The 16,516-nt window shown below is 54.1% G+C and overlaps 1 protein-coding gene across 2 annotated transcripts in view; it reads left to right on the top strand.

Annotated features, from left to right (window-relative positions):
- Positions 1–12,521, top strand: part of TYRO3 (TYRO3 protein tyrosine kinase) — a 28,953-nt gene extending 16,432 nt beyond the window's left edge. For both annotated transcript variants that reach the window (XM_058666049.1, XM_004578156.4), the window contains exons 5-19: positions 156–242; positions 958–1,073; positions 3,489–3,666; positions 4,256–4,401; positions 4,760–4,904; positions 5,118–5,247; positions 5,347–5,447; positions 6,021–6,116; positions 6,448–6,528; positions 6,930–7,022; positions 7,425–7,546; positions 7,898–8,007; positions 8,184–8,343; positions 8,534–8,670; positions 11,620–12,521. In XM_058666049.1, coding sequence (XP_058522032.1) covers positions 156–242; positions 958–1,073; positions 3,489–3,666; positions 4,256–4,401; positions 4,760–4,904; positions 5,118–5,247; positions 5,347–5,447; positions 6,021–6,116; positions 6,448–6,528; positions 6,930–7,022; positions 7,425–7,546; positions 7,898–8,007; positions 8,184–8,343; positions 8,534–8,670; positions 11,620–11,998 — 2,081 coding nt within the window. In that variant the 3' untranslated portion in view covers positions 11,999–12,521. The remainder of the gene's footprint in view (positions 1–155; positions 243–957; positions 1,074–3,488; positions 3,667–4,255; positions 4,402–4,759; positions 4,905–5,117; positions 5,248–5,346; positions 5,448–6,020; positions 6,117–6,447; positions 6,529–6,929; positions 7,023–7,424; positions 7,547–7,897; positions 8,008–8,183; positions 8,344–8,533; positions 8,671–11,619) is intronic.
- Positions 12,522–16,516: the final 3,995 nt, after the last annotated feature.

The following is a 16,516-nucleotide window of genomic DNA, read 5'->3' as shown; positions in this document are numbered from 1 at the left end:
ACCAGCCCCCACCCCTACCCTAACCCTTTCCCTCCTTTGGCTGGAGTGGAGGGACTTCTGGATTGTTCAGCGAGGCCCTCTTCCCCCTCCCCCATGCATACTGAGTGGCTGTTGCTTCAGGGGGCCCTGGTGACTGGAGCTTTTCTGGCCCCCAGGGGTGACCCAGAGCACCGTATTTTCCTGCGAAGCCCAAAACATCAAAGGTCTGGCCTTTTCTCGGCCAGCCACTATTTTCATTCAAGGTAGGAGGGTTGTGGGGGTGGTGGCTTGGGGCTGGGGCGATTTTCACTGTGAAGTGATTTGGTGGCCTAGCTCCCCTCCATCCTGCTGCGATTGTCAGGCTGAGGGGTTAATTGGCACAGCTCCCAGTTGCTGGTGGGAGCACCTGAGACCCTGCCGTGGCTGAGATGAGAATAGAAGCCTGACGTCACAGCAGATTTCCCATCACGAAGCACATCCTTGGGAGGGACCAGCAGGCGATGGTCAGGGCTCCCGCACAACTCCCTGGAGCGGGGGCACGGTGTGGGGGGAGGTGGAGGCGGGGAGAAACAGTCCCGAAGGGCGGAGGTGCAGAGGGAGAGGGAAGAGAAAGGAAGCCGGTGCGGTGCGGCAGGAGCTTGGCTATGGCTGCAAGGGCAGCTGCCTGTTTTGTTTGTGTCTCCCAAGGCCCCAGGTACCACCCCCGTGTACAGGCTCTCCTTCCTCGGTCAGCCAGGGCTCCTGATTCACACAGAGGCGACCCTTCTGCACAGCCTGGGCACTCTCCCAAGCACTGAGCAGTCATTCCCCCCTGGTTGCTGGGTTTGTGTCCGCGCCATATCCCTGGGTGAGCCAGGTGGCCATCTTTTGGCTGAGAGTGTCCTAGGCTCTGGAGAGGGACTCCAGGCTTGGCTCCCATATCCCTTGCTCCCTCCTCTCCTACCCTTCCTGGCACTAACTCTGAGTCCCTGCATGCAGCACTGCCCGCAGCCCCCTTCAACGTCACAGTGACGAAGCTCTCCAGCAGCAACGCCAGCGTGGCCTGGGTGCCGGGTGCCGACGGCCGAGCCCTCATCCAGTCCTGCACAGTCCAGGTAGGTACTTGGTGACGTGTTCAGGTGCCACTGTCCAGTATGTCCCAACGTGCTCTGGCAACTGTGTGACTGCAAAACTGGCGCATTCTGCAGGCTGCAGAGCAGATTGCTAGAGCAGATTTGGGCTGCCTGGAGGAGGCTTTCTTGTGTCTCATTCTCTTATAACCTCACCCCTGTCCTAAGCCAAAGGGAACCAGAGGCCCAGGAGGGGTTCCAGGATCTCTAGAGTGGAAAAGCTGGGCAAGATGGACAAAATGAGGTTAGGGCAGGCTGTATGCCAAGCAGGTGTTTTTCATCTTTTTTTTTTTTTTTTAAGATTTATTTATTTTTATTGGAAAGTGAGATATACAGAGAGGAGGAGAAACAGAGAAGAAGATCTGTGTACTGATTCACTTAGTGGTCACAGAAGCCAGAGCTGAGCTGATCCAAAGCCAGGAGCTTCTTCTATGTCTCCCACCTGGGTGCAGGATCCCAAGAACTTGGGCCCTCCTCAGTTGCTTTCCCAGGCCACAAGCAGGGAACCAGATGGGAAGCAGAGCCACCAAGATTAGAACTGGCAGCCATGTGAGATCCCAGCATATACTTGTTAGTTATTTAAAAAGATTGAGAGTTCTAGTTCATACGATATTACGATATTATTACGCGCAGCTAATTCCCACAACCTGGTTCTTTACCGTGAGCTGAAACACACCAGACGCAACGAGGTATCTTAGGAGGTTTATTCCAACGGGGCAGGAACGGGTAGAGGTGGTGAAAATCAGGAGGAGAAAAGGCGGGAGAGGAGAGAGAGCAGAGAGACAGAGACCAGAGAAGGAGGGATAAGAGAGAGATAAGAGAGAGGTAAGAGAGGGGTAAGAGCGGGGGTAAGAGCGGGGTAAGAGAGAGGGATAAGAGAGCGAGCCGCACCTGGGGGGGCCTTTTTGTCTTCCAGGTGTAGGGGGTGGGGATTGGGAGGGATTGAGGCCAGGCCCTCAGGGGATTGGCGCCTGCAGGTGAATGCCTAGGGATGATTGGCAAGTGGGCGGAGTTGGGGAGGGGGCTGGAAGATGGGGGTGGGATTCAGGTGGAATGCCAGGTTACATCTGATTGGTGGATAGCTAGGCCGGCGGGAATTTCATGAGCTGTGAGGAAGAAGGAATGGTGCCCGGTCCAGGGAAGGCTATTGGAATAACTCCTTACAATACTAGGCAAGGACCTTAGCCCCTAGGCTACCTCACTAGGCCTTTTCATTTGTTTTTCAAGATGTATTTATTTTTATTTGAAAACCAGATTTACAGAGAGAAGACACAGAAAGACATTGGTTCAATCCCTAAATAGTTGCAATGGCCAGAGCTGAGTTGATCCGAAGCCAGGAGGCAAAAATCCCTTCAGGGTCTCCCATGTGGGTGCAGGGTCTCAAGGACTTAGGCTGTCCTCCACTGCTATGCCAGGCCATAAGCAGGGAGCTGAATCACAAGTGGGGCAGCTGGGTCATGAAGCAATACCCCAGATGCTGACACTGCAAGGCAGAATATTAGTCCAAAGAGCCACCACACCAGCCCCTAAGCAGGCATTTAATGTCTTTCAAAACTGCCAGGCAGCTGCCTTGGGCACAGCAAGAGCATCATTTATAAGACCTCTTCTCCCTTGGCCTCCCCTGTGAGCCCTAGGCAGAGTTCTTCAGGACCAAGGGGACAGGCCTGTGCCCCTTGGTGCTCTAGCTGGTCAGGTCCTCTTGCCTAGCAGGACTAAGTGGGCCTGCAAGGCCTGTAGGGACTGCCTCCTCCCAAGGCTGGCTGCTTCTAAGGGGCATCTATTTGCAGGGGGTGGGGGAGGGGGAATGGGCACCAGGCTTGGAGTTGCAGCGAACATTGCTCATACCTGTGTGCGTGAGGCCTGCCAGATTGGAAGCCCCTGGATGGGACTACCACATTCTAACTTGGAACTCCAAGGATTTGGGAAATGATAAATGCTAACACCTTCCAGGTTGTTGTGAAAGTTTCTTTGTCCAAGTATTGAGACCTATTGGGGAGATGGGTGGTTCACTGGCTTATAGGGTTCCAGCACTCAGCTGCACAGTAGCATATGGGTCTCCAGCATGCTGAATCCCCGGAGGGTAGAGTGAAGCACTGGCTCCAGGAATTTCCCTCACCTTGTGGAGCTCCAGGAATGCGAGTCGGAGTGTAAACAATTACCAGAAGCGCTCCATGGTTACACACCAAGCACAATGAGGCAAGAGGACTTCTCGGGGGTAGATGAGGAAAGACCTAGAGGTGTGCAATGTGTATGACTGGGGCAGAGGCAGGAGGGAGGGAGGGTGGTCCAGGGGTTGGCATCCTTTCAAGCTCTCATGCCCAGCCTGGACCTCCTCTCATCCATCTCGTGCGTCCCAGGACCCCGCTTGCCCTCCAGCCTTTTTCCTTTGCTTGTCTATAGGTGACACAGGCTCCGGGTGACTGGGAGGTCCTGGCCGTTGTGGTTCCCGTGCCACCCTTTACCTGCTTGCTGCGGGACCTGGCTCCTGCTACCAACTACAGCCTCAGGGTGCGCTGTGCCAATGCCCTGGGGCCCTCTCCCTATGCAGACTGGGTGCCCTTTCGGACGAAGGGCCTAGGTAAGGGCCTCAGAGCAGAGGAGCCAGGCAGGCCTAAATTTGGATTTGGTGTGGACTGGTGTGGGGCTGGCAGGACTGGACCTGGGCGTGGACAGCAGCTACCTGAGGGAGTGAGGGAGATTTGTGGGTCCTTTGGTGAGCATTTACTGGGTGCCTGCTACAAAGTGCTACCTACTGACTGCATCTTGTGGGTGGGTCAGGAAGGAGATAGGATAATGTGATGAAGGAAGGGCCCTCCAAACAGAGAGCAGAGTGGGGGCCTGGAGGATAAGTGGGAGGCCTTGGAAATGGCAGATTGGGAGGGGTGGTTGGGGAGCATTGCCACCTGGAGAAGCTGTGGCAGAGAACTATAAAACTTGCTTGGAGTTCTCTTGCAGTGGTTGGGGGTGGTCAGGGAGAGGCAGAGGCAGTAACCATGGTGATGAGGAACTGGGGTGTTGCCTGTGCCTTCTCCCCAGCATGGTGGGTGAGAGCTCGCTGACTCGAAGCTCGCCCTGCCCCACCCCCCCAATCTCTGGCTGCAAGATTGGTCACTTGGGAAGTGACAATAGTGGCTGGAAGGGGCAGACAACTTTCTTTCTGGGAACAGCCCCATCCAGCGCCCCCCAGAACCTCCATGCCATCCGCACGGACTCCGGCCTCATCCTTGAGTGGGAAGAAGTGATTCTCAAGGGCCCTTCGGAAGCTCCCTTGGGACCCTATAAACTGTTTTGGGTTCAGGACAATGGAACCCAGGTAAGGGAACCAAACTGCCTAGGGCTTCGGCTTTTCTCTGCCCCTGGAATGCGCTCCTCCCCCTCCTGTCCCTTCTGCTGGGATTATCTTTCGGATTGCCTGGGGGTCACGCCCCATGGCTACGTTGTCTGGGAAGCAGGAAGCGCATTCCTGCACTCTCTGGGGGAGGGGGAAGGCAATCCCCTCCCCTCCCCCACCTGCACCCTTCGGGACCAAGAGTTTTGTTTGTGTCAGGGAGGATGCTCCCTGAAGTGATGACTCTTAGAAGGTTGTATTCCTACAGCCCCAGGGCCCCACGATGCCTCAAGGCTGACTTACACTCTGTGCCCGGTGGGGTGGGGACTTTCCCTGGCCACAGGAGGAGCTTACCGTGGAGGGGACCAGGGTCAATTTGACAGGCTGGGATCCCCAGAAGGACCTGATTGCTCGCGTGTGCGCCTCCAATGCAATAGGCTATGGACCCTGGAGTCGGCCACTGGTGGTCCCCTCTCGTGACCATGCAGGTGAGGCCTGGGGGGAGATGGGGAAACTAAAGGGCAGGCTGGACTGGTGAGAGAAAGTTGGTAGCACCCTCCCTCCTCATAGGTCCGAGACTCATTAATAGAAATCCTTGGCTAAACCGTGAGGGCCTGTTACTGCCCAGGTGGGGAACTCCTTGACTGCACGGGATCACTAAGTGTCAACCTGGCTCGTGCCACTGGCCCTCCCTCCCGCAGGCCGGCAGGGCCCTCCACATAGCCGCACATCGTGGGTGCCTGTGGTCCTGGGTGTGCTCACAGCCCTGGTGACGGCTGCCGCGCTGGCCCTTATCCTGCTTCGGAAGAGGCGGAAGGAGACACGATTCGGGTAAGGTGGAGCAGTGGGAGGCTGGCAGACACATGAAGGGAGAGGTGGGTGGGAGCACAAGATCTTGCCACTGAGCCTGTGACCTGGGATTCCATGCAGGCAAGCCTTTGACAGCGTTGTAGCCAGTGGCGAGCCAGCCATTCATTTCCGGGCAGCCAGGTCCTTCAATCGAGAGAGGCCAGAGCGCATTGAGGCCACATGTGAGTGATGGGGGTCGTTGGGGGAGGGGAGGTGTTGGTGTGACATTCCATCTCAGTCTCTGCTGTCATCTCTTTTTACAAGTTCATTAATTTTATTAAAAAAAAAAAACAAGCTTAATAATTTGACCAATAGCACTAAACCCAGGGCAATCCCAGGCAGTGTCTGAGGTGTTGTGGTGTAGCATGTTTGGCTGCCACTTGGAACAAACTACGTCCCTGTAATCTAATGCTGGTTCAAATCCTGATACTTCACTTCCAGTCCAGCTCCTTGAGGAGTCAGCAGATAGCTCATGGGACCTGCTGCCCATGTGGGAGACCAAGACAGAGTTTCAGTCTGTTGGCTTCTGCCTGGCTCAGCCTTGTCTGTTGTGGGCATCTGGGGAGTGAATCATCAGGTGGAAGGCCTCTCCATTGCTCTGCCTTTCAATTAGATGAAGATAGTAAAAGAGCATTAAAAAGAGAAAGAAAGAAAGAAAAGGAGAAAGGAAGGAAGGAAAAAAAAAAAGAAAGAAAAAGATTAGCATTTGGATGGAGACCGACAGGCTCCCTCTCCCTCCCGCCTCCTGCCTGCAGTGGACAGCCTGGGCATCAGCGATGAGCTTAAGGACAGACTGGAGGATGTGCTTATCCCCGAGCAGCAGTTCACCCTGGGCCGCATGCTGGGCAAAGGTACGTGGGCCTTGGCCGTTCCGTGTTGCTAGGAAGGTGTGCATTTGGGCCAGCTCCCACAAGCCACATGTGCTTTGCAGATTGCTGAATCTGGGATGTTTTCAGTAAGGTAATGGTGGGGCTGGGGAGGAGGGCGCTGGGGTCGGGCCAGGGAGGGCTGAGAAGCCGCTCCCTGCACACTCTGCTTTGGCGAGGGGCAAGGGAGCTTCTTCCAGGGACCCTAGGCTCTGATGATTTTTGTGCCCGCATGGAAGATGGCCTGGGAAGCAAGCTAGGGAGGAGGAAGAGCTGGAAGCCAAGGAGACTCCCCCTCATTTGGGTCGTTTCCTAGGAGAGTTTGGTTCAGTGCGGGAGGCGCAGCTGAAGCAGGAAGACGGCTCCTTGGTGAAAGTGGCTGTGAAGATGCTGAAAGGTGAGCAGCCGCCTGGCCATCCTGGGGTGACGGCACCGCCAGGAGGGCCAGGAAGGCCAGGGTGACAGCGCTCTGCCACAGCACCAGCTGGGACAATGTCTGGACCTTGTGAATTATTCATGAGCATCAGCCCCCACATGGCTCACACTCCCGCCCTGGCTCTCGGCTGTCAGCAGAGACCCTCCTCCCTGAGTTGGGTTTAGGGCACTGTCCAAACTGAGGGGAGGGCGTCATTCATCAGTGGAGACATTCCAGCTAGCAGTGTTCCTGCTCAGGGCTGGACTGCTTCCTGGACCCCCTAGCAAGTTTCACCCATCCAAAGGAAAGGACTTAAGGGTTTGGGGTCTGAGCTGGGGCACAGCTCCCTACCTCTCTCTGCCCCTTCCTCCTTCCCTCCTCAGCTGACATCATTGCCTCCAGTGACATTGAAGAATTCCTCAAGGAAGCAGCTTGCATGAAGGAGTTTGACCATCCACACGTGGCCAAGCTTGTCGGTGAGCTGCTTTCAGGGAAGGCAGAGACAGAGTAAGGCCGGAAGCAGGCTCCAGGCCGACGGGGAGGGAGCCAGCCTGCAGGAGAGAAGTGTGGATTGCCCTGCTAAGTAAGCAAACCAGCAAGCAGGGTCCTGGCTGAAATCTGGCCATGCTCTAGGTGAGGTGGTGACTTTGTAGTCCCTGAGCCACAGGGTACACCAGAAGACTGCTTCTGTGGACAGCGGAGGAGGAGGGTGGGGAGGGGACGAACATGATGCCCCAGGGATCTGGGAGCAGCCAGAGCCCTCCCAGATAGCTCCATGGATGTAGGAAGCAGAACCTGGGCCTGAGGTGAGGCCAGGCAGGCCAGATCTCAAGTAGATACCCAGATGTGCCTGGCTTCTGACCATGCCTTGTCCCTAGGGGTGAGCCTTCGGAGCAGGGCCAAAGGACGCCTCCCCATCCCCATGGTCATCCTGCCCTTCATGAAGCATGGGGACCTGCATGCGTTCCTGCTTGCCTCCCGCATTGGGGAGAATCCCTTTGTGAGTACCCACTCGTGGTGTGAGGAGCCTGGAGGGCTGGGGCCTGGCTGGAGAGGGGGCACTGTTGGGGGGTGGGAGAGCTCTGGGTCTGACTGACTCTCTTGAAGTTTGCAAGCTTCCTGTTCTCTCACAAAGCCATGCTGGAACTCAGAGGCCTGCCTGAGTCCCTTTCTGCAAGAAGATACGTGGGGAATGCCTGGCTGGTTAGTTTGGCCATGGCTCCTGGGCCAGCCCTCTCTTGTTTTTCCGTACCTCCAGTGGCTCTGAGGGATTTCTGGCCTGGGCAGCCCAATCATCCTGCTTCAGCAGGATGGGCAGCTCTGGCCTGAGTTGGCCCTGTCTGCCCAGCAGAACCTGCCCCTCCAGACTCTGATCCGGTTTATGGTGGACATCGCCTGTGGCATGGAGTACCTGAGTTCCCGGAACTTCATCCACCGAGACCTGGCCGCTCGGAATTGCATGTAGGAGTCATGGGGTGGTGAGGTGGTGGGCACCAGTAGCTAGTGCCAGGAGGAGCGGGCACGCCGGCAGTTAGCTCCTACCTGGGATAGGGATAGCCTGGGAGCAAAGTTGCCTTGATTTTAGTAAGGCTCTGAGTGTGGTGGGGAGGCTGATCCCATCTTCCAACCCCTCACAGGCTGGCTGAGGACATGACCGTGTGTGTGGCTGACTTTGGACTCTCCCGGAAGATCTATAGTGGGGACTACTATCGCCAGGGCTGTGCCTCCAAGTTGCCTGTCAAGTGGCTGGCTTTGGAGAGTCTGGCTGACAACCTGTATACCGTGCACAGTGATGTGGTGAGCAGTAGCTGGCTGCTGGTACAGGAGCTGGGGGTTTCACCCCGGGGACCCAGCCACCTCTGCTCCTGGACTTTGAGTGCCCAGTTAGGGACATCCTGCACCCCAAGATGTCTTGCCTTAGGGCCAAGGGACTGTGTGGCTTGGTAGGTCATGTGGCATTCTTCCTCCTACCTCCCTTTTGTTCCAGTGGGCCTTTGGGGTGACCATGTGGGAGATCATGACTCGTGGGAAGACGCCTTATGCTGGCATTGAAAATGCAGAGATCTACAACTACCTCATAGGCGGGAACCGCCTGCAGCAGCCTCCGGAGTGCACAGAGGACGTGTGAGTGCTGGGAGGGCATCGGGCAACTGGGCTGAGGCCCACTACTGGGGCTGTTGGGCCACCTCCCAGGGACCATGTTTGGGGAGGAATGTCCTTATTGCTTGAGGAAGACTAACCTCTACACCTTACACCTTGTTCTTCTTCTGCCCCCTTGCTTTCTTTTCCTATGCCCCTTCTTGTTCCAGCCTTTTTTTGTCTGTTTTCCCCAGTTTCTTGAGGAGAACTGGGAACCCCAAGGGTAGGAGACCCAAAGTGAGCAAATACCAAGTAGTGTGAGCTTCTCCATCGCCCTAGGTGCCTTCCTTCGCAGGGATGGCAAATGTGTTGGGACAGGTGGCGCACAGGTGAAGGAGTGGGGCTCCTTCCTTGGTCTCTGCTTTCTCACAAGCAGAGGCCCTGGGAGGAAGGGCTCCTGCTCCCGCGCCTGTTTACCTCCCTCCAGCCTGAAGCCTGCTCTTGAGGGTAGGGCAGGTGGTGACTGCAAGGGGGCAGGCCAGTATCTTTAGCTAAGGAGACTGAGGAATCTGTTAGGGTAGGTGAGGGAGTGGGATTGACAAGGCAGGGTGGGCTGGCCTGGTGACACAGCCATGAGTGCATGAGCTGGTTGTGTTGTTGTTCTTGTTGTTTTATTGGAAAGGCAGATTTACAGAGAGGAGAGACAGGGAAAAGATCTCCCATCCATAGTTCACTCCCCAAGTGGTTGTGATGGCCGCAGTGGCTGTGATGGCCACAGCTAAGCTGAAGCCAGGAGCCAGGAGCCAGGAGCCTCTTCCAGGTCTCCCATGTGGTCACTGGGTCCCAAGGCTTTTGGGCTGTCTTCTACTGCTTTCCCAGGGCCACAAGCAGGGAGCTGGATGGAAAGTGGAACAGCTGGGATACGAACCGGTTCCCATATAGGATCCTGGAAATGCAAGGCAAGGATTTAGCCACTAGGCTATTGCTCTGGGCCCAAGTTTTTTGTTTTAAAGATTTATCTGTAGGGCCCAGCACAGTGGCCTAGTGGCTAAAGTCCTCGCCTTGAACGCCCCGGGATCCCATATGAGCGCCGGTTCTAATTCCGGCAGTTCTGCTTCCCATCCAGCTCCCTACTTGCGACCTGGGAAAGCAATAGTCCCAAAGACTGGGACCCTGCACCCTCATGGGAGACCAGGAGGAGATTCCTGGCTCCTGGCTTCGGATCAGCTCAGCACCGGCCATTACGGCTCACTTGGGGAGTGAATCATTGGACAGAAGATCTTCTCTGTCTCTCCTCGTCTCTGTATATCTGACTTTGCAATAAAAATAAATAAATTTTTTTTTTTAATTTATCTGTAAAGGCATAGTTGCACAGAGAAGGAGAGACAGAGAAAAGCTCTTTCATCTGCTGGTTTACTGCCCGAATAGCTGCAATGGCTAGAGCTGAGCTGGTCCAAAGCCAGGAGCCTTTTAGCCTCATCTGGGTCTCCCATGTTGGTACAAGGTTCCAATTGTTTGGATTATCCTCCACTGCTTTGTCATGTTACAAGTAGAGAGATGGATGGGAAGTAGAGCAGTTGGGACATGAACTGATACCCATGTGGTATTGCCGGTGCTTGCAGGCTGAGGATTAGCCAATTGAACCATCATACTGGCCCATGGGCTGGGGTTTGAGGCCAGAGTCCTGGGCTCCTGGAGAACCTGCTCCTCACCCACACACCAGCTGAGGTGCATCATGATCTGGTTGCACCTCTCCCCTCTCTCCCAGTAGAGGACTCTGCTGGTACCCAGAGAGGGTGCCTGTGAAGTTCCAGGAAAGGACCTGCTCTGTTGCTGCAGAGCTGGGCTTCCAGAGGGTCAAGGCCACCAAGAGGCAGATGAGTGGAGCATCCTGCAGCTTGGTGGCCCTGGAACACCCTGAGCCTGCACTGCGGTTGACTCCCTGCACGCAGGAAGGAAATGCCAGCAACAGAACCAGGCCCTGCCCCTCCTAATCACTTAGCAGCAGCAGGGGCCAGTGGGACAGGAAGCTCAACCCGTGGCCTGGCTTCAGCCTGCCTCAGCCCTCCTCTGGAGCTGCAGAGGGCCTGGTGCAGCCTCCTTCTAGCCTGGAGCTAGTGCTGGCGATGGAGGGTGGCCGGGTGCTGGCCTACTCCCAGGCAGCCTGGTGGACAGGTGCCAGTTGGCTCCCAGCGTAGCCTTGGGAATGTGTCCTGGCCTGGCATGTCCCTGCAGCTCCCAGCCATTCCCACGGTCTCCCTGGTGTCTGGCAGGAGTCTTGCTGCTGCTGGGGACCCTGTCAGGAGGGTTGGCGTGTGAGGCAGTATGTGTGGCTTTTGTCACAGGCTGGACTTTGTCTCAGTCCCTTCCTATTACCTTTTATGATTTGGTGTTTCTTGTTCAGTCTGAGTCATTGCTTGGGAACAGTGATAGGCTGCAGGGAATCTGTAAGTCTCTTGAAATAGTATGTAAAAAAAGGGGGGGCTTTTTTTTTTTTTTTTTTTTTTGGTCAGGGAAGGAGAGCTGGAAGCTTTTCTCAGATTCCTAAATGTGTCCAAGAACAGCCAGGATTTCAGGCTGCCTGAGTGGATGCCGCCTTGAGAGGATTTAGGCCACAGAGTGGATGCTCACATGCATCCAACGCAAGTTGCAGTGGCTCAGGCTGTGTTCTGCATGACAGAGACTCCCCGAGTCTGAGCCCAGGCGTGAGCTTGGAGCCATCCTGCCCAGCTTCCAGTCCTGGCTCTGTCATGTTGCACCTGTGCAAGCCCCATTCAGCGTCTAGGTTATTTTGTAGGGTGGGTGTGGGGATGATGTTGCATGATAAAGCACTCAGAACAGGGCCTGCTGTATGGTAAGCCCTGGCCATGAGGACATTAGATAAACTTGTTTAAAAACCCCTGTGCCGAGCGATTTGGGAGCCTCAGTTTTGGGGGCAAGGGGCCATTACCTCCCCTCACGTTTCTCTGCTCCCCTACCTCGCCCCATCCCCAGATATGAGCTCATGTACCAGTGCTGGAGTGCCGACCCCAAGCAGCGCCCAAGTTTCACCTGCCTGCGGATGGAGCTGGAGACCATCCTGGGTCACCTGTCCGTGTTGTCTGCCAGCCAGGACCCCTTGTACATCAATCTGCAGAGAACCCAGGAGCCCGCTGAGGGCTGCAGCTTGGAGCTGCCCAGTGGGGAGGCCGAGGAGGGCAGTGGCCTGAGGGCTGCGGGGGGCGCCACCACCAGTGACTATCGGTACATCATTAGCCCTGGAGGGCTGGACGAGCCTCCTGGGCAAGTGCAGCAGCAGCCTGAGAGTCCCATTAATGAAGCCCAGAGGCTCCTGCTGCTGCAGCAAGGGCTGCTGCCCCACAGTACCTGTTAGCCCACAAAGAGAGGGCATCTGGGGCCATCTGGCCGGCTGCTGTGCTGGCTGCCTGAGTCCCGTCTGACCCCAACCCAGGCAGCAGCGAGGTGTGGAGGCTCCTGTGGAAGTCCTCCTGAGCTATGCTAGAAGCCTGGACTGACCACACTGTCCAATCCCAGTTCTTCCTGCAACCACTCTGGGCCAACCAGCAGTTTAGGCTTTGGCCTGGTGTTTTGAACCCAGGTGGCTGGCAGTGGTGGAGGTGGTGGTGATGTCTCCATGGTTACTGTTTGTGTGGCAGACCATGTGGGGAGGGTCAGGGCAGCCCTGTGGGCCCCTTCCCTCCCAGGTGAGCTGTCCCTGCTGAGGTGGTGTATGACACTAGGCTGGGGGCCTGGCATGCCCACACTTGAACTTTCAATGGTCTGGTCAGGTCTGTCTCCCTGAGTTAAAAGATGCCCTGTACTCTTCTGTGAGTGGATGGGGATTAGCACAGACATGTCCCAATCCCATGGTGGGAGACGGAGGATGCTCACAGGACTCAAACCTCACGGCTCTGCCTAAGTCGGGGACAGAGGTGGAGTCGGGGGCTTGCATGGAGCTGCTGGGTCTCAGTGAGGTGTGGTGAGGAACACAGGTTCCCTGGTGGCCATCTTCTAGCAGCAGTGCACTGAGCCCAGTATGAGGAAGCGTACTGGGGGCTGGCCTGGCCATGATGGGGGCCCCCGCCTTGTGGAGGTGCTCCTCTGTGCCCTGCCCCAGTCTGAGCATGCCACTGAATCCCCAGGCGTCCCATGACTAACAAAGGCAGCTGTGTGTGAGCCCGACCCTTCCACGCAGTGGCCCTTAGCCCCAGCTTCCCAAACAATGGGAGACTCTTCTGTCCCTGTCTCTGGAGGGAACACGGGCCTGATAGCTGGTGTGGGGGAGGAGGGAGGGACTGCAGTTTGGACCCCAGGCCAGTCTAGGAGAGCCTGCTGGGATGCATGGGGTGGGTCCTTGCCGTTAGGGACATTTCCAAGCTGTCAGTTGCTGTTCAAAAACAGAAATAAAATTGAACACTAAAGAACCAAGGCTTTGTCTCTTGAGATGATTACTTTTTTTTTTCCCAGATCACAAAAAAGAAGCATCTCAGCGTAGGAAAAAGTCTGGAAAGACATATGCCCAAATGTTAACAGCTGTTACCTTTCTATGATGCGATTAAGGGGACTTTCTTCCATTGCATTTCCCGAGTCTTCTGCATTGAGCACAGAGTGCTTTTGTAATGACGTAAGATCCCAGTGAATCTTCTGAAAGATGACCCATATTCACTGTGGGCAAATGGGAACACGCAAAAAGAAAAAAACTGTCAGTTACCTCTAGTCCCCACACCCAGATCTAGCCATGGCTGATGTTTGGCAAGCGCAAATGTTTTGAGACACTGAATCTTCATTTTGGAACAGGCTGTCATGGCTGTCTTCTCTCAGACCTCTCCTGCATGTGGAAATTTTATTCCTCATCTTTTTGTTCTTGCCTGGGCCAGAAACGCCATGTGTGGGAGTAAAGGGCAAGGAAGATGGAAGCTGGCTGAAGAGGATAGACCAGCAGCAGGTGTTGGGGCCGAGTGGGTTAAACCAGCGTTTTGAGGCCTGAATCCCATGCTCCCCTTCCTGCTCCTGCACACCTGGGGGGCAGCGGATGATGATGGCCCAAATGCGAAGGTCGGTGGAGCCCCAGTGGAATTCTGAGCTCCCCGCTTTGACCTGACCCAGACCTGGCTTTTGTGGATGTTGGGGCATGAACTAGAGAATGGAAGATCTGTTTGTCACTTTGCTTTTCAAGTATATGCAGATAAATAAACAGTTTAAAGAGAGGTGAGAGCTTGGGGTTTGCTCCCAACTGTTTCCACCTGAGTATTTGGCAGGTTTGTGAGCAAGTTTGTGGGAGCCTACTGGAGGCAGCATGAGAACCATGTCCGCCCCCGGGAGGGCTAGGAAGACTAGGAAAGGGCACAGCCTTGACTGCTGGCTGAGAGCAATAAAATGGGCGGGCACTCGTGAAAGTGAATATCCGGACAAACCTGTTGCTGGGTTCCACGTTCTGGTTCCCACGTAGATCTGAGACCTGAGTTCACTTGTAGGCAAGTAGCTTCCTGAACTTGTTGGCGGTGATCAGCTTTAGCTGCAGGTGATTATCTGGGAAATAACTTGAGGAGAGTTGTCCTTTTTTGTTTGTTTAAAGATTTATTTTTATTTGAAAGGCAGAGTTACGGAAGAGGTGGCCAAGGCTACACGGCTTTAGCTAGAGTGGCAGATTTAGGTGGGAAACCTGTCAGTGACAAGCCTGAGCCGCACCGTGCTTCCTGGCTCCCAACACTGGAAGCTCCACCGTGCTCACTTAATGTTTTGGGTAAAAGCAGATTAACCACAGTTATTTATTTATTTATTTATTTATTTATTTATTTATTTATTTATTGCAAAGTCAGATACACAGAGAGAAGGAGAGACAGATCTTTCACTTGTTGATTCACTCCCCAAGTGGCTACAACAGCCAGTGCTGCACTGATCCAAAGCCAGGAGCCAGGAGCCTCTTTCGGGTCTCCCATGTGGGTGCAGGGTCTCAAGGCTTTGGGCTTCCCTTGACTGCATTCCCAGGCCACAAGCAGGGAGCTGGATGGGAAGCGGGGCCACCAGGATTAGAACTGGTACCATATGGGATCCTGACGCATTCAAGGCTAGGACTTTAGCCACTAGGTTACCATGCCAGGCCCAACAACAGACACTTAAAAGTAACTGGAGTTTTGGAGGCCAGTGCTGTGGCAGAGTATGTCAAGCCACCATTTTCAATGCTGGTGTCCCATAAGAACACTAGTTCAAGTCTCAGCTGCTCTTCCAATCCAGCTCCCTGCTAATGTGCCTGGGAAAGCTGAACATAGCCCCAGTGCTTGGGCCCCTGCCATCCACTTGGAAGGATCAGATGAAGTTCCAGACTCCTGGCTATTGCACCTACTTGGAGGGTGAGCCAGCAAATGGAGAATCCCTCTCTGTTTCTACCTTCAAATCAGTAGAATAAGGGGTGTGTGTTTTTAAAATGAGCAGGAGTTCTGATATGGGTGTATGAGAAAATCTAACCTGTTTAAGTGACAGTCCTTTATCAAATTAGTGTAAATAATTTTGTCAACTCAGTCTCATTCCCATCAGCAGCTTTTTAAAAAATTAGTTTTATTTATTTGAAAACCACAGTGACAGAGAAAGAGAACAACACAGAGAGTTTTACTCACAGGGCTGGGTCAAGTAGAAGCCAGGAGCCAGGAATTCCGTCCAGGTCTCCCATGTGGTTGGCAGGGGCCCAAGGACTTGATCTGCTGCTACATATCTAGGTGTGTTAGCCATAAATTAGATCAGAAGTGGAGCAGTGCAAATTCAGCCAGTACTTGTACCAACGCTCAGACATGGAGTGTTGGCATTACAAGTCTTCTTAAGGCCCAGTTCTGTAGCCTAGTGGCTAAAATCCTCGCCTTGCATCTGTCAGGATTCCATGTCTTGGCAGCCTCGTTTCCCATCCGGCTCCTTGCTGGTGACCTAGGAAAGCAGTTGAGGACACCCCAAAGCTTTGGGACCCTGTACCTGCATGGGAGACCCGGAAGAAGCTCCTGGCGCCTGGCTTTGGGTTGGCTCAGCTCTGGCCATTGCAGTCACTTGGGGAGTGAATCATTGGGTAGAAGATCTTCTTCTCTGACTCTCCTCTCTGTATATCTGACTTTTCAATAAAATAGATAAATATTGAAAAAAAAAAGTGGTAGTTTAACGTGTGGTGCCATATTACCTCCTCAACCTCCTCAAAACTCCAGCAAGTTTGAGGTAAGTGAAAATAATAGAATTTCAGAGAGCATTCTTATTTTTTAAAATAAGGTTTGTTTGATTTTAAATTTAAAGGAAACAAAATTATTTCTGACTTCCAAAAATATAAATGATTTATGGGTTGGTGTGGTGGTGGTGTAAGCTAATCCTCTGCCTGCAACACCAGCATCTCATATGGGTGCCAATTCAAGTCCTGGCTGTTCTACTTTTGATCCAGTTCCCAGATAATCGCTTGGGAAAGCAGTGGAGCATGGTGTGCTTCTCTGTGCTCACATGGGAGACCTGGAAGAGGCTGCTGGCATTGAGCTTCAGATTGGTGTAACTCCAGCCATTGTGGCCATTTGGGGAGTGAGTCAGCGACTGGAAGTGTTTTTTGTTGTTGTTGTTGTTGTTGTTTCTCTCTCTGGAACTCAGAGTTCTATCTGCTAATCCATTCCACAAATGGCTGCAATGGCCAGGACTGAACCAAGCCAAAGCCAGGAGCCTGGAACTCCAGCCAGGCCCCTCGTGGATAGCAGAAATCCATCCATTCATTTATTCTTTTATTCTTCAAATGCCCACAACAACCAGAACAGAGCTAGGCCAAAGCCAGGAGTCTGGAATTATGTGGGTGTCAGGGACCCACATACTTGAGCCATCACCTACTGCCTCCTAGGTCATACACTTAGGAGGAAACTGGAAGAGCAGGTGGGTTGGG

The sequence above is a fragment of the Ochotona princeps genome, chromosome 6 (genome assembly GCF_030435755.1).
Source record: "Ochotona princeps isolate mOchPri1 chromosome 6, mOchPri1.hap1, whole genome shotgun sequence".
Classification (NCBI taxonomy): domain Eukaryota; kingdom Metazoa; phylum Chordata; class Mammalia; order Lagomorpha; family Ochotonidae; genus Ochotona; species Ochotona princeps.
The sequence above is the reverse complement of the archived record's forward strand: the minus strand, read 5'-3'. Positions and strand labels throughout refer to the sequence as shown.